This window comes from Panthera onca, chromosome C1 (genome assembly GCF_046562875.1).
Source record: "Panthera onca isolate mPanOnc1 chromosome C1, mPanOnc1 haplotype 2, whole genome shotgun sequence".
NCBI lineage: Eukaryota > Metazoa > Chordata > Mammalia > Carnivora > Felidae > Panthera > Panthera onca.
Genome location: NC_138346.1, coordinates 102,795,790 through 102,810,620, shown reverse-complemented (window position 1 = coordinate 102,810,620; position 14,831 = coordinate 102,795,790). Strand labels below are relative to the sequence as shown.

Genomic DNA, 14,831 nt, shown 5'->3' with positions numbered 1-14,831 from the left:
CCCCTTCCATCGGGCCCCAGGCCCTTCTAACACGTCCCCATCATTCTCTGAGCACTTCTTTACTTTTTTGGTACAAGGTGTTCCAGACTTGTCCTGTTCTTTCCCTGCTTCAGCCCTGGAAGCAGCTATCTCTCTGATGAGCTCTGATTCCGTTACTGGAGAATGATATTGCAAAACCAGTATCTTGGTTTATATATATGCAGTGGAAATGTATATAGCTAAGTTTCTAAAATGTGGTAAATTCCTTTTTTTTTCCCCCACCATCGTTAGTATTTTATTTATCCCTCACTGCTCTGAACACACATGTTGTCTCACACAGATGAGGACACCAGTCAGGACTGCAGTGCAGGTTGATTCATTTTTCCATACCCTCCCCCCTCCCCCCGCAGCCTGGGTTGGAGTCCCAGCTGGCCCTGTCCCGGAACATGCCAGATGTGGTCAGACTCTGGGCAAGGCCAGGCATCTGGCAGACCAGCCTCTTCGGGAGCAGCAGTCTCCACTCAGGGGGCCTTCTTCCATCAGTCTGGGTCTGAGCCTAGAGCGCATGCTCCAAATCCAAAATGTGGTGAATTCTTGACATTGTACTTCCTGATTGACTTTGTAAATCTTCTCAACTCTTCTCCCTCACATTTCCCCCGACCTCTAATTTTGGTAGTTTTACTACTCAGTATTACCTGTATAGGTCAAGGTGGGCGACATATACAGAAGACAGACCAGTCAGTTGGCTTCGTAGTGACTGTGAAAGATTTCATGAGAACATAATTGTTCGTGAAAGTAACTACAGGCTGATGTATAGAGTATGTGTTGTTGTTGTTGCTGTGTTCTTAATTCTTAGGGGGGAGTTGAGAGTTGGCACTAAGATATTGCCAATTATATAGTGTCCTGCTTTTGGAAAAGATAACACCAAAAAGCATATTTGGGTTTTGAAGTAAAAATAAACCCCTACATTGCTTACTTTAAAACCTGTCTGTGTGTTATGGCTGACAGCGTTTCTTAGTGTTGACCTTGTAAGTGCTCTGATGTTCTTGGTACGGTGCAGGATAGGTTCTTCCTGAAGTCCTGGAGAATAAGGTGTGATCTTCAGGCTGCTGCAGTGGCAGGAAGAGACATAGTGCCCCCGGGGTCACTGTACTCTTCTCCTTCTAGGTACCCTAGGACGCCTTCTCCGTTAGAGCAGCAGTACCGATCACAGCTCGGTGCTCGGCCGCGCCTTCCCACATCTTTTACCCGTGTTAGTAACAACATGGCTGCTGCTTGTTTTAGTTGTGCGGGTGGGACACTAGAAGGTGAACTTTTGGGGTGTGGGCTCTGTGCCCAAGCCTATCCGATTGGAAGCACTGTGGAACCTCTCTGAAAGGTCGGTGGGCCACCTGTCTACCTTTTACAGTTTTGTATGTGACGAAGACCAAAGAGTTTATTTCTGGGGAATTTTTCAAGTAATAATGATAACCAACTTTGTATGTGGTCCTGTGCTCGGAGCTTAAACTAGGTGATCTCATTTCATCCTCACAGAATCCTTCTAAAGTGGGATCGGTTATGTCCTCATCTTACAGGTGAACCAGCTGAGGGACAGAGAGGTTAACACACTTGCCTGCGGTGACGTGGCTAGTAAAAGCCAAAGCTGCAATTCGACACAGGCAGTTTAACTGTACAACGCGTGCTCTTAAACACCGCGCTAAGTTGCCTCCTTTCTGTTCTCCTGCCTCACTTGCTGAGGTGGGATCTCTGAGCTAAATGGACCCCCTGTCAGTGAGTCTTTGCGTGGAGTTCACCTTGCTCTAGCGTTTTGAACACGGACAGCGAGCAGAGAGGTTTGCCACCATGGCACAGTGAATTTTGCACACAGCCAAAAGTGGTCATTGTGATGAATGATCTCTTGGGGTTATTTAAAACATTTTTTTAAATGTTTATTCAATTTTTAGAGAGAGAGAGTAAGAGTCGGGGAGGGGCAAAGAAAGAGGGAGACACAGAATCCGAAGCAGGCTCCAGGCTCTGAGCCATCAGCACAGAGCCTGATGCGGGGCTCGAACTCACTAGCCATGAGATCATGACCTGAGCCGAAGTCAGATGCTTAACCGACTGAGCCACCCAGGCATGCCGTGATCTTTTGGGGTTATTTTAGATGACTTCTTGCCTTTCTAACTGTTCTTCACTTTTTTGTCGTCCTTCATCTAGTCTCCTGCTTTGTCTGTCTGTATTTCTCCCTCAGCCAAGGAACTTTGGTTAAATTGGATTCATTCTCCATTGACAATCACTGTTCCACAACATCATGCTATTAAAACCTAAAGTTATATAAATGCAGTAAATATAAGCTCATTTATTTATAAATAAGTATATAAATACAGATTATATTTATGTATGAGTATATAAATAAAATAAAATAAGCTTGTTATTAACATATGGGGGATGGATGTTATTCAGATATTCTGATCACAGAGGTACTGTATATACTACCTTATATAGATGACTTTCTAGATTCAGAATAGTGTCCAAACCAGCTATCTAGCTAATATAAGACCTTTTCATTAATCTTTGATTTGGAAGCATTTAAATATTTTGTAACATGTGAGACCTTCTAAATGTAAAATCATTTCACCCACAAAACAGAAAAAAGCTGTGGAGGGTTTGTCCAGACTTGCAGTTCAGAACTCCTTCATCCCTCATATACCATCTCTGTATGTATGTGTGTTTTGAGTACTTTCTTACTTTATGGCACTATAAGATGCTTCAGGCTCATTGTGTAGATTTCCTGTCCCTGTCCCAGAATCAGCCATTTCTCAAAGGATCCCTGGTTCCTGAACGCAGATCTGGGTGTGGTCATTACTCCTGGGGTATTGTTCTTTAAAGCTCTCTCAGCTGAGGGGGACCTGGGTGGCTCAGTGGGTTGAACGTCCGACTTTCGGCTCAGGTTATGATCTCATGGTTTGTGAATTCAAGCCCCACGTCGGGCTCTGTGCTGACAGCTTAGAGCCTGGAGCCTGCCTCGGATTCTGTGTCTCCCTGTCTCTCTGCTTCTCCCTCACTCACGGTCTGTCTCTCCCAAAAATATATAAATATTAAAAACAAACAAAAATAAAGCTCTCTCAGCTGAAAGGGCAACCTGTGCGCATACACACATCCCCAAGTGTTTTCATGTCACCATCTGTATCTGTGTGGTAAACATGAGTCCTTCCTGATGTTTTCCAGTCCATCCCAACATGTCTCCTTCTAGCTTCCTCCCCTGGCGGATTTGTGTTTCCACTCCAAGAATGAGAACTCTGGCTCCCATCCTCTGCCATCCACTTACTTAATTCTTTAATTCCAGTTTACATGTCTAGCAGTATCAGAGTTTTTCATCTATACCCTCTGGGAAGCAACTTGATATTAACTAGAGCACAGTGCTTTTGTGCAGCTCCTTTTGCCTTAGTCTTACAAGAATCTCTTCACTGCCACGGTTAATTAGATCAGCAGCCTTTCTTTCACTGCCTTCAGGAAGGTTGCTTCATACATTTGCAATGCAGCTGGATTCTTTGGTCACTATCTGCAATCTTTCCTGGGATCTTCTGCCCTCCTAAATGGTGGTTTCTCACTTTGCACACATTCAAGCTCACTCTTTGTGCTCTAAAGTTCTGTGGGCTTCAACAGATGACTAATGTTGTGCAGCCACCGTGACACTGTTTACAGAATAGTTTCACCACCATAAAAATCCCCCATGGTTTGCCTGCTCATCCTCCCCCACAAGCCACAGGCAACCACTGATCCCTTTAATGCCTCTAGTTTTGCTTTTTCCAGGATATCATGTACTTAGACTTACACAATATATAGTCTTGGCGGACTGGTTTCTTTCATTTAGAAGCATGTATCTCAGGTTCCATTGTGTCTTTTCTTGGCACACCATGTCTTCTTAATTCCTTTTGATCTGGAGCAGCCCCCCTGCCTTTTATCTGTCACTATATTGATTTTTTTTAATCTCGATTTATTTGATTGTTTTCTCATGATCAGATTCAGGTTAAACATTTTTGGCAGGATTACCGCCTAGGTTGCAGGTGGACAAGCTACGACAAGCTAAGTCTGACCTGCCACCTGCTGCCACCTGCTTCTGTAAACGAAGTTTATTGGAACACAGCCATGGCTGTGACGGAGACCGCGTGGCTCACAAAAGCTAAAATGTTGACAAGCTGGCCTTTACATAAATAGTTTGCTGACCTCCGATGGAGGTGACTCATTCTTGTTTGCATCATATCCGAAAGCGCTTGATGCCGCTTTGTCCTGTTACTGGTCATACAGATTTCAGTCATTTGGTTAAGGCACTGGCTGCTGGATTTCTCTGTTGTAAAAGTATCTTTCTAATTAATAAGTAGCGTATGGAGTGATAAACATTGAGACCATATACATATCTTGTTTCCAGCAGTTTTGGTATTTCCCAGTGATCCTTATCTGAATCGCTGATATTGCTAGAAATCAGGATTTTTCTTACTGTGTGATTCTTTCTACATTTATTATTTCACATGCTGCTGTAAAGAAGCAGTCCCCTGGTCCCCCCCCCCTTTTTTTTTTAGAAAGGAACAGGGTAATTTTGTAGTAGTATAGTCACAGCACATTATCACCTTGTCACAAAGAGACTCGTCCTTCAACACTATGTTGAGGTGATGCTTTCTAGTTTGTACTAAAAAATATACTGTAGATCCTTTAGTGTAATTTTTTTTAATGTTTATTCATTTTTTGAGAGAGAGAGAGACAGAGCACGTGCAGGGGAGGAGCAGAGAGAGAGGGAGACACAGAACCTGAAGCAGGCTTCAGGCTCTGAGCTGTCAGCACAGAGCCCCACATGGAGCTCGAATCCACGAACTGCGAGATCATGACCTGAGCTGAAGTCGGATCTTAACTGACTGAGCCACCCAGGTGCCCCTAGATTCTTTAGTTTAAATTCTGAACTCTATAAACTTAAAACACAAAATAACACTCTGTTTTCTGTGGCTGTGACTTATAGAATGAGAGTATAACAACATAGGGGATATGATAAGTTAGGGGCAGTTAGTGCTTACTTCTAGGAAAGGAGAGATAAGGGGACTAGGGAAAGACAGGTTTCAGCTGTATCTATATTGTCTTATTTCATAAAAAGTAGAAAAGGATCTGAAGCGGTCATGACAGTATGTTCAATTTGGTTGGTGGGTTAAAGGAATTTTCTATTCTCCACACTTTTTATGTTTATAGAGTATTTCATAATTAAAATGAATAGCATCTCGATAGAGCTGAACCTTGGAATCTTACTATTATATAGATAGGACCCCTTGTTAAGTTATAATATTGGACATTATTCTGATTAATGGTGGGTGTTTGGTGTTCTTGCTTATACTGATTAGTCATTGAATTGGTCACTTTTTTCCCTTAGGTGTTTGTGCTTTCCCAAAAGTCTAAAAATAAGTTACAAACTGTACTCCTTCTATTTTTATAGCCTTTACTATGAGGTAAAGAATTATTTTATTGCCTGTTGATATTTTAATAATTTTTGAGACTTTATTGATTTTTATATTGAAATGTATGTTTTAACACTTCAGACTTCTTTGGGGGGCATCCTAACTGCCAGCAGTATATTTATTAAGTTGCCTTATTTTGCTTATTAATTTTTCTATGGATGCCTTTCATGGAGACCTAAGTGAATGAGGAAAGTTAGTGGTTACCTTCTCATCAACTTTCCAATAATGAAATATTAAATTAATTTTTGCAGAATTCATTCTGTAATCCCAGATTCTCCTGTAAAAGTTCATTAGGTCTCAAAGTTAAGTTCAAAGGTGAGGAAAGATAAAATAAAAGAAAAACTCTGTGTAAAGTTGGACATCCTTTTCAAAATGTAATAGATAGGCCCCAGACTTTTCCTTTCAGCTAAGGTGAGCAACAGGAACTGAACTCACTCTTGCCTGGAACAACTAAAAAAAAAAAAAAAAAAAAAAAAAAAAACCAAACTATGCAAAATTTATGCAACAGTGGTTTTCAGATACCGGACATCAGGCAGCATAAGACAGTGGTCCCTGGGATAGGGGAAGCAAACAAGGTGACCCCTGTGATTGTGCCACCTTACCACCTGGAGGGAGTCTGTAGGCTACAGAGCAGGTAGGACTTGGTGAGTTCCATGAGTTCAGCTCAACAGCTGGCACACTGGAGGGGAGCCTGGAGACTTCATAGGAAAGAGACCTGGAACGGAGAGGGCTGTGCAAAGGGAATGCTCTGAAGATTTGCAGAGCGTGTGTCTTCAGTTGAATACAGTCAGCACAAGGGTATAAGGAAACTACCGGCAGTCAAGGTGAAGAACAAGCTGAAGGAAGCAGAAGGCAGCACGCTCAGAGCTCAGACAGGCCTGAGAATAGTTTTTCTTTTCTTTTTTTTTTTTCTCCACACCAGCCAGAATGGAAGAGCTTGTGATTCACAGGTTATCAGGCAGAGTACCTAAAGGGGTATTGCTGAAATTGTAAGGCAAAATGAGCCCTAGAGTAAATTCCGCTCTGCTCTCACCTGACAAAGCTCGAAAGCAAGACTCGAAAGGATCTAAGTTTCCAAGTAGTTTAACAAAGCTCAGGATGTTTATAGAAACACACAAATATCCAGCACTCAACAAGATAAAATTCACAATGACCTGAATCAAATCAGAACTTACCAGGCGTGCAAAGAAGTGAGAAAATATGACCCATAATTAGGAGAGAAATCAATCCAGTAAAACCAGCCCAGGAATGCTGCAGATGACAGAATTAGTAGACAAGGACAATTGAAAATTATTATAACTATACTGCAAATGTTCAGGAAGGTAGACGGACAGTTGAACATGTTAGCAATGGAAGATGTGAAAAGAAAAAAATCCCAAATTGAACTAGAGATGAAAACTACAACGTCTGAGATGGATATTCACCGAATAGGATTAACATGTAGATCAGATGTGGAAGAAAAGATTCTTAAACTGAAAACAAAGCAACAAAAACAGTCTAAAATAAAGCATAGAAAAAAACCCGAAAGAAAAATAAATAGAGCGGTAGGGAGGGGTGGGGCAGCTGCCATTAGCTAGATATACGTGTAATTGGAGACCATGAAGAGGGGAGCTGGGACAGGGGGGGACAGAAGATGTATTGGAAGAAATGATGGTCGAAAATTTTACAAATGTGATGAAAACTATAAACCCACATATTCAAGCAGTTCAACAAATCCCAAGCAAAAGAAGGATGAAGAAAGCTATACCAAAGCATATATAATGAAGTCGCTTATAGCTGGTGATAAAGAGAAAGTTTAAAAACAGCCCCCCCCCCCCGCCAAAAAAAAGAACATATTATATAAGGAGGAGGAACAAAGAGGAAAGACACAGACTTCTCATCAGAATGAGTGCATGTCAGAAGATGTGGAGCGACATCTTTAAAGTATTGAAAGACAAAAAGTCAATCTAGGATTCTATTCCCATCTTTCAGAAATGGAGGCATAAGAAAGACTTTTTAGACGTACAGAAGCTGAAAGAGACCATCACCAGGAAACATCAACTACGGGAAATGTTAAAGGGCCTTCTTCCAACAGAAGGAAAATGATACCAGATGGAAATTTGGAGGCACACAAAGAAATGAAGACTATTGGAGATGGTAAACATGGGTCAATATGAAAGGCTTTTTTTCCCTTATTTAAAAAATTTTCTTAAAATAGGCTTCATCACATAAAGAAAAACACTAACCATGTTGTGGCGTTTGTGGAAAATATATGACAGAACTAGTACAAGGCCTAGGAGGGGAGAAATAGAAACATAAGATCCTTTTTATTTTAAATTTTTTTATTAAAACATTTCTGCAATGTTTATTTTTGAGAGAGAGAGAGAGACAGAGACAGAGTGTGAGTGCAGGAGGGACAGGGAGAGAGGTGAGACATAGAATGTGAAGCAGGCTCCAGGCTCTGAGCTGTCAGCACAGAGCCCAATGCAAGGCTCGAACCCATGAATCGTGAGATCATGACCTGAGCGGAAGTTGGATGCTTAACCAACTGAGCCACCTGGGTGGTCCTCTTTTTTTTAAATGTTTGTTTATTTTTGAGAGAGAGAGAGTGCACACAGGCCGGGGGGGGGGGGGGGGGCAGAGAGAGAGAGAGAAACAGAATCCAAAGTAGGCTCTGCGCTGTCAGCACAGAGCCAGATGCGGGGCTTGAACTCATGAATTGTGACTTCATGACCTGGGCCGAAGTCAGTTGCTCAACAGGCTGAACCACCCAGGTGCCCCTGGAAGCGTAAGATTCTTTCACTCTCTATAAAGTGTTACAGTGTCGCTTGGAGGTAGACTGATAAGTTAAAGATGTTTACTGCAAATCTTAGAGCAACCACATGTTCGGGCACACACACACATTACCTGAGTTATATAGATAATAGGCGAACAGAAGGGTTAAAATGGAATCATAAAAAATTGTCAGAGAGCCATTTGTCAAAAGAGTGTAGAAGAGGAAATAACAGATGGACAAAACCAAACCCAAATAGCAAAGTGGTAGATTTCAATACAATCATATCAGTAATCACATTAAATGTAAATGGTCTGAACTCCCTAATTAAAAGACAGACATAACAAGCAGTCCTAAATTATGTGTTACCAATAAGGCATGCACTTTTTTTTTTTTTTTTTTACTGTTTTTATTTATTTTTTAGAGAGAGAGAGTGAGTGGGAGAGGGGCAGAGAGAGAGAGAGAGGGAGACACAGAATCCGAAGCAGGCTCCAGGCGCTGAGCTGTCAACACACAGCCCGACGTGGGGCTCAAACCCACAAGCCGTGAGATCATGACCTGAGCTGAAGTCGGACGTTCGACTGACTGAGCCACCGAGGTGTCCCGGGGCATGCACTTTAAATATAAAGATAAAAATCAGTTAAAGGTAAAAGGACATAGAAGTTATACCATGCTGATACTAATCAAAAGAAAACTGATATCAGATAAAGTAGAATTCAGAGTTAAGAATATTGCTGGGGATAAAGACTCTCATTTGATAATGGTAAGACACCGATTAAGATGACATAAGGATTCTAAATGTTTATGCACCTGACATGACAGAACTTCAAATATGTATGAGGTCAAAGCTAACAGAACTGCAAAGAAAAATAGGTGATTCTGCAATTATTGTGAGAAATTTCAGCACTGCTCCCTCAATAATTGATGGAGCACAAAGAGAATCTGTAAGGATACAGAAAACTTGAACAACACTTATTGGACTAAATTGGCTACATTGACGTTTGTAGAACACTCCACCGGACAACAGAATACACATTCCTCTCTGGTGTACACAGAACATATACCAAGAGACCATATTGCAAGCCATAAAACTAAAGTCATGATGAATGTAGAAGGATTAAATTCATACAACGTAGGGTTTTTTGACTATGGTGGAATTAGATGAGAAATCAATAACAAGTATCTCTGGAAAATTCCAAAATATTTGGAAACCAAATAGCATACTTCTGAATAACCTACGTGCAAAAGCAGAGGTCAAAAGACGAAGTATTGTGAACTGAAAAAAAACGAATGCACAACTTTGCAAAATTTATGGGAAACAGGTAAAACAGTACTTAGAGGAATGTTTATAGGACTAGAAGTGCCTAAATTAGAGAAGAGATCTCAAATCAATGATTTCAGCTTCTATGTTAAGAGACTAGAAAAAGAAAAATTAAAACCAAAGTAAGCTAAAATAAAAAAATAAAGATTGCAGTAGAAAATAGAAAACCACAGTGAAAATAGCATCCAAAGCTAATTCTTTTTTCTTCATGATTAAAAATTTATTTATTTATTCATTTATAATTTACATCCAAGTTAGTTAGCATATAACATAGTGCAATAATGTTTTCAGAAGTAGATTCCAGTGATTCATCTCCTATGTATAACACCCAGTGCTCATCCCAACAGGTGTCTTCCTTGATGCCCCTTCACCATTTACCCCATCAGCCCCTCCAGCAACCCTCGGTTCTCCATATTTAAGAGTCTTATGTTTTGTCCCCTTCCCTGTTTTCATATTATTTTTGCTTCCCTTCCCTTATGTTCATCTGTCTCGTATCTTAAAGTCCTCATATGAGTGAAGTCATATGATATTTGTCCTTCTCTGACTGACTTACTTCACTTAGCATAATACCCTCTAGTTCCATCCATGTTGTTGCAAATGGCAAGATTTCGTTCTTTTCGATTGCTAAGTAATACTCCATTGTATATATATACCATATCTTCTTTATCCATTCATCCATTGATGGACATTTGGGTTCTTTCCATACTTTGGTTGTTGTTGATAGTGCTGCTATAAACATTGGGGTGCATGTGCCCCTTCGAAACAGCATACCTGTATCCCTTGGATAAATACCTACTAGTGCAATTGCTGAGTCTTAGGGTAGTTCTATTTTTAACTTTTTGAGGAATTTCCATACGATTTTCCACAGTGGCTATACTAGTTTGCATTCCCACCAGCAGTGTAAAACAGAGCCTCTTTCTCCGCATCCTTGCCAACATGTGTTGTTGCCTGAGTTGTTCATGTTAGTCATTCTGATAGGTGTAAGGTGGTATTTCATTGTGGTTTTGATTTGTATTTTCCTGATGATGAGTGATGTTGAGCATTTTTTCATGTGTCTGTTGGCCATCTGGATGTCTTCTTTGGAAAAGTGTCTATTTTGCCCATTTCTTCTCTGGATTATTTGTTTTTTGGGTGTTGAGTTTGGTAAGTTCTTTATAGATTTTGGATACTAACCCTTTATCCAATATGTCATTTGCAAATACCTTTTCCCATTACGTCGGTTGCCTTTTAGTTTTGTTGATTGTTTCCTTTGCTGTGCAGAAGGTTTTTATTTTGATGAGGTCCCAATAGTTCATTTTTGCTTTTAATTCCCTTGCCTTTGGAGACGTGTTGAGCAAGAAATTGCTGTGGCTGAGGTCAAAGAGGTTGTTGCCTGTTTTCTCCTCTAGGGTTTTGATGGTTTCCTGTCTCACATTTAGGTCTTTCATCCATTTTGAGTTTATTTTTGTGTATGGTGTAAGAAAGTGGTTCAGTTTCATTCTTCTGCATGTTGCTGTCCAGTTCTCCCAGCACCATTTGCTAAAGAGATTTTTTTCCATTGGATACTCTTTCCTGTTTTGTCAAAGATTAGTTGGCCGTCCATGTGTGGGTCCATTTCTGGGTTCTCTATTCTATTCTATTGATCTGAGTGTCTGTTTTTGTGCCAGTACCATGCTGTCTTGATGATTACAGCTTTGTAGTAGAGGCTAAAGTCTGGGATTGTGATGCCTCCCGCTTTGGTTTTCTTTTTCAACATTACTTTGGCTAGTTGGGGTCTTTTGTGGTTCCATACAAATTTTACGATTGTTACAAACATATACTTATTTTTCCCCCATTTTACTCAAAACGTGGCTTACTTGAAAAATAATGGTCAGCCTTTCTTTACCTTTAACATATCTTGAAGATCTTATATTAGTAGAGTGCTTTCTTGGCCTCTTTTTTTTTTTTTTTTTGTACAGTTGAAAACTATGTCTCATTGTTTGGGCATATTATAATTTATTTGCAAAGCCTCCCCACCGGAGGACATTTCTTTGGATTTTCCTAAGCATTTGCTATTGCAACCAGTGCTACAGTTAGTATCCTGGTATATGTGTCATATTGAACACGTGTGCAGAGTGTGCAAAGTGTATCTCTGTGATCAATTCTCCAAGTGGAATTGCTAGATCAAAGGGTATATGCATATGTAATTTTGATATATATCAGATTGCCCTCTGTAGGTATTGTAGCATCAGATGTTATTAATGAAAACTAATACTGGTATTTGAAATACTCCTTTAAAAAGAATATTTAGTTTTTTGTTTTTTTTTTTTTTTTGCATTCTTTGCTGAGGTAGAGTAGTTATATTGTAGGTTGTCTGAATTTTGGGAAGAGTAATGACTGTTCTAGATCATTGGTTTCCACTATTGGCCAAAGACCCTGAAGGGGTCATATGCTAAACTAACATCAACTGTATAGAAAATACTACCTCACACATGAATGCTATATATTTCAAATGTGCATAGATGCTGTTGTATTGAATAAAATGCCAGTGCATTTAAGAACGTTGCTGAATCCTTAATTCAGCTAATAACGGCTCAACATCTTCTCAGTGGTTCCATTATTTTAGGTGACCTTTGGATTTTGGTGGCATGTTAGCTTCATTTTGTGTTCTATTGACCTTTTCAAAGTAGCTTAGTCTGGAGGTCTAGGAGAACAGAGCAAAAGACTATGCATATACCATGAGTGTCTATTTGAATATAATAAAAATAATATTTCTTTTATAGATATTCCTTTGAGGACCAGCCTGCCACCACCATTCAGAAATTATAAATACGGTAACTAATTTTTCGTATTCTTTAAAAGTGTATATTAATATAGTTTCACGTTAGTTTTACGTTGCTAGCAATTTGAATTTGGTTTTTAAAAATTAGTTTACTATCTGTAAATAAAAACCAATATGGAAGTTTATTTAGAAATCTCGAAATCCTGGTGTATCATTAAATTGTAATTGTGTATGAAAGTGTCCTATTTATGAGGAATAAATAGCATATTTGGCAAACCATGTCTAAAATGAATTTCTTGGGGCGCCTGGGTGGCTTAGTCGGTTAAGCATCTGGCTTCGGCTCAGGTCGTGATCTCGCGGTTTGTGAGTTCGAGCCCCACGTCGGGCTGTGTGCTGACAGCTCAGAGCCTGGAGCCTGCTTCGGATTCTGTGTCTCCCTCTCTCTCTGCCCCTCCTCCGCTCATGTTCTCTCTGTCTCTCAAAAATAAATAAACATTAAAAAAATTTTTTAAAAATTAAATGAATTTCTTTGTAAGGTAACCAGAAAAGAAAAGTGATTAAAGACTGGGAATTAAAAGAAGAGATTAAACATTAATTTAAATGCCAGTAACTTGAGCATATTACATAGCAGTTTTGTATGTTGCAGTGTTGTTTAAAAATGTAGAAATGAGGCAGGAAGTTGGGTTTCATTATTTGGTAAAAAGATGGCATGGTTATTAACCTTCAGCAGAATGACACTCATCAAACTTTGAGTCTGAGACTTCACTTGAAAATTATGACGCACCTAATAAATATTTCTGTTAATTGGTACAGACATTTTTTGAAGTATAAATTTTTTATTACCTTAGATCATTTTTTTTGGAGTGGCTTTTAATTCTGTTCCCATTTGGTAGAGCAACTTATGACCTAAAATACTTTGAAATCACAATCTTCACCGTGTGTATGCATTTTAATATCCAGAGACTAATTGTGAGGTCATAAGGGGTAGTCAAGCAGAAGTTGAAGGCGCTGAGTGGAAAGTACTTTGATTTATTGGGCTTAAAGAATTTACATACTAAATATTGAATAAGAGAAAGGAATAAAAAAGCATGGTTAAGTAAATATGAAACTTCTCAATTCTGGCTTTCATGGCTTTCAGAGTATAATCACTTGCAATATAACCTTAAACTTGAATCAACCTACAAATGCCGTTTCCTTTTTTGCATGGTGCGTGCGTGCCTCTGTGTGTGTGTGTGTGTGTGTGTGTGTGTGTGTGTGTGTGCATATACATGCATATGCATACATACTCAAACTTGTGTTCCATGTAAGTTATTTTGAAAAATAAGTTTTAGATACTGGCATTAGAATGTCTGACTATTAATCATCATGGTGGTAGATCATGTGCCTTTTATATTTCTCCACCTTTTTAACACTGCTTTGTTCTAGGATTTGTGTACTATTTAGGTGAATTGGCAGAAGAAGTGAATACATTTATCTGTGAAATTAGAAATTAGAGAACTAGGGTTTTGATAGACTTCCAGGGACTTAGTAACTCAGTCTGGGTTTGGCTTTGTAACAATCTGCTGCTTTGTGTTCACTCAGAACAGCCAAACATTACTTTCTCACCTGTCATTGTCCTTCGGTATTGCTACATACTCTGTGGGAATAGAATCCATTGGGTGATGGGGAGTGGAAAGGGTGCAGAGTCAGATTTCCACTCTGTTGGTTGCGGTCTTTGTGCCCTTGGGCAAAGGGCTGGCTCACTCGACTTGAGAGTCTGAGATTTCTCATGGGCTCTTCTCCCATTTAATTGTCATCTACATCTATTATTGATTTATCCTGACCAGACTGTGTGTTCTAAAGCACATCGGATGCTGTCTTATTTTTAAACCTTGTCACCTAGACACTGTGCATGTGTGTAATAAATATTGGTGGCTGTGCAGCATGGAGCTTCTAATACTGTTTGTTTCATGAGGCTGTGTCAGATTAAACAATGCTCGTGTGAACACGTCAAATACCTAACAAGTTTTTTATTTTTATTTTTATGAGGTTATGTTCCTCAAGGAATTTCCATTAAGGGTGCAATACCCATAGATGTTGTTTCTGTTAATAATGCAGATATTTTTGGGGGTGCCTGGGTGGCTCAGTCGTTTAAGCATTCAACTTCAGCTCAGGTCATGATCTCGTGGCTTGTGAGTTCGAGCCCCACGTCGGGCTCTGTGCCGACAGCTCAGAGCTTGGAGCCTGCTTCAGATTCTGTGTCTCCCTCTCTCTTTGTCCCTCCCCTGCTTGGGCTCTGTCTCTGTCTCTCTCTCAAAAATAAATAAACATTAAGAAAATTTAAAAAAATAATGCAGGTTTAAAAAATTTTTTTAATTTTTAATTTTAAAAAAATTTTTAATGTTTATTTTTGAGATAGAGACAGAGCATGAGTGGGGAAGGGGCAGAGAGTAGGGAGACATAGAATCTGAAGCAGGCTCCAGGCTCTGAGCTGTCAGCACAGAGCGCGACGCGGGGTTCGAATTCACGGGCCGTAAGATCGTGACCTGAGCCAAAGTCAGACGCTCAACCGACTGAGCCACC

General features: G+C 39.8%; 1 protein-coding gene across 10 annotated transcripts in view; it reads left to right on the top strand.

The window, feature by feature from the left end:
* The window catches only part of CC1H2orf76 (chromosome C1 C2orf76 homolog), a 61,677-nt gene that overhangs the window by 27,220 nt on the left and 19,626 nt on the right, over window positions 1-14,831 (top strand). For 9 of the 10 annotated variants that reach the window (XM_060625530.3, XM_060625527.3, XM_060625525.3 and 6 more), the window contains one exon: window positions 12,271-12,321. The exons of the other annotated variant lie outside the window; for it this stretch is intronic. In XM_060625530.3, the coding sequence (XP_060481513.1) occupies window positions 12,271-12,321 (51 nt within the window). The remainder of the gene's footprint in view (window positions 1-12,270; window positions 12,322-14,831) is intronic. 10 annotated transcript variants of the gene reach the window in all.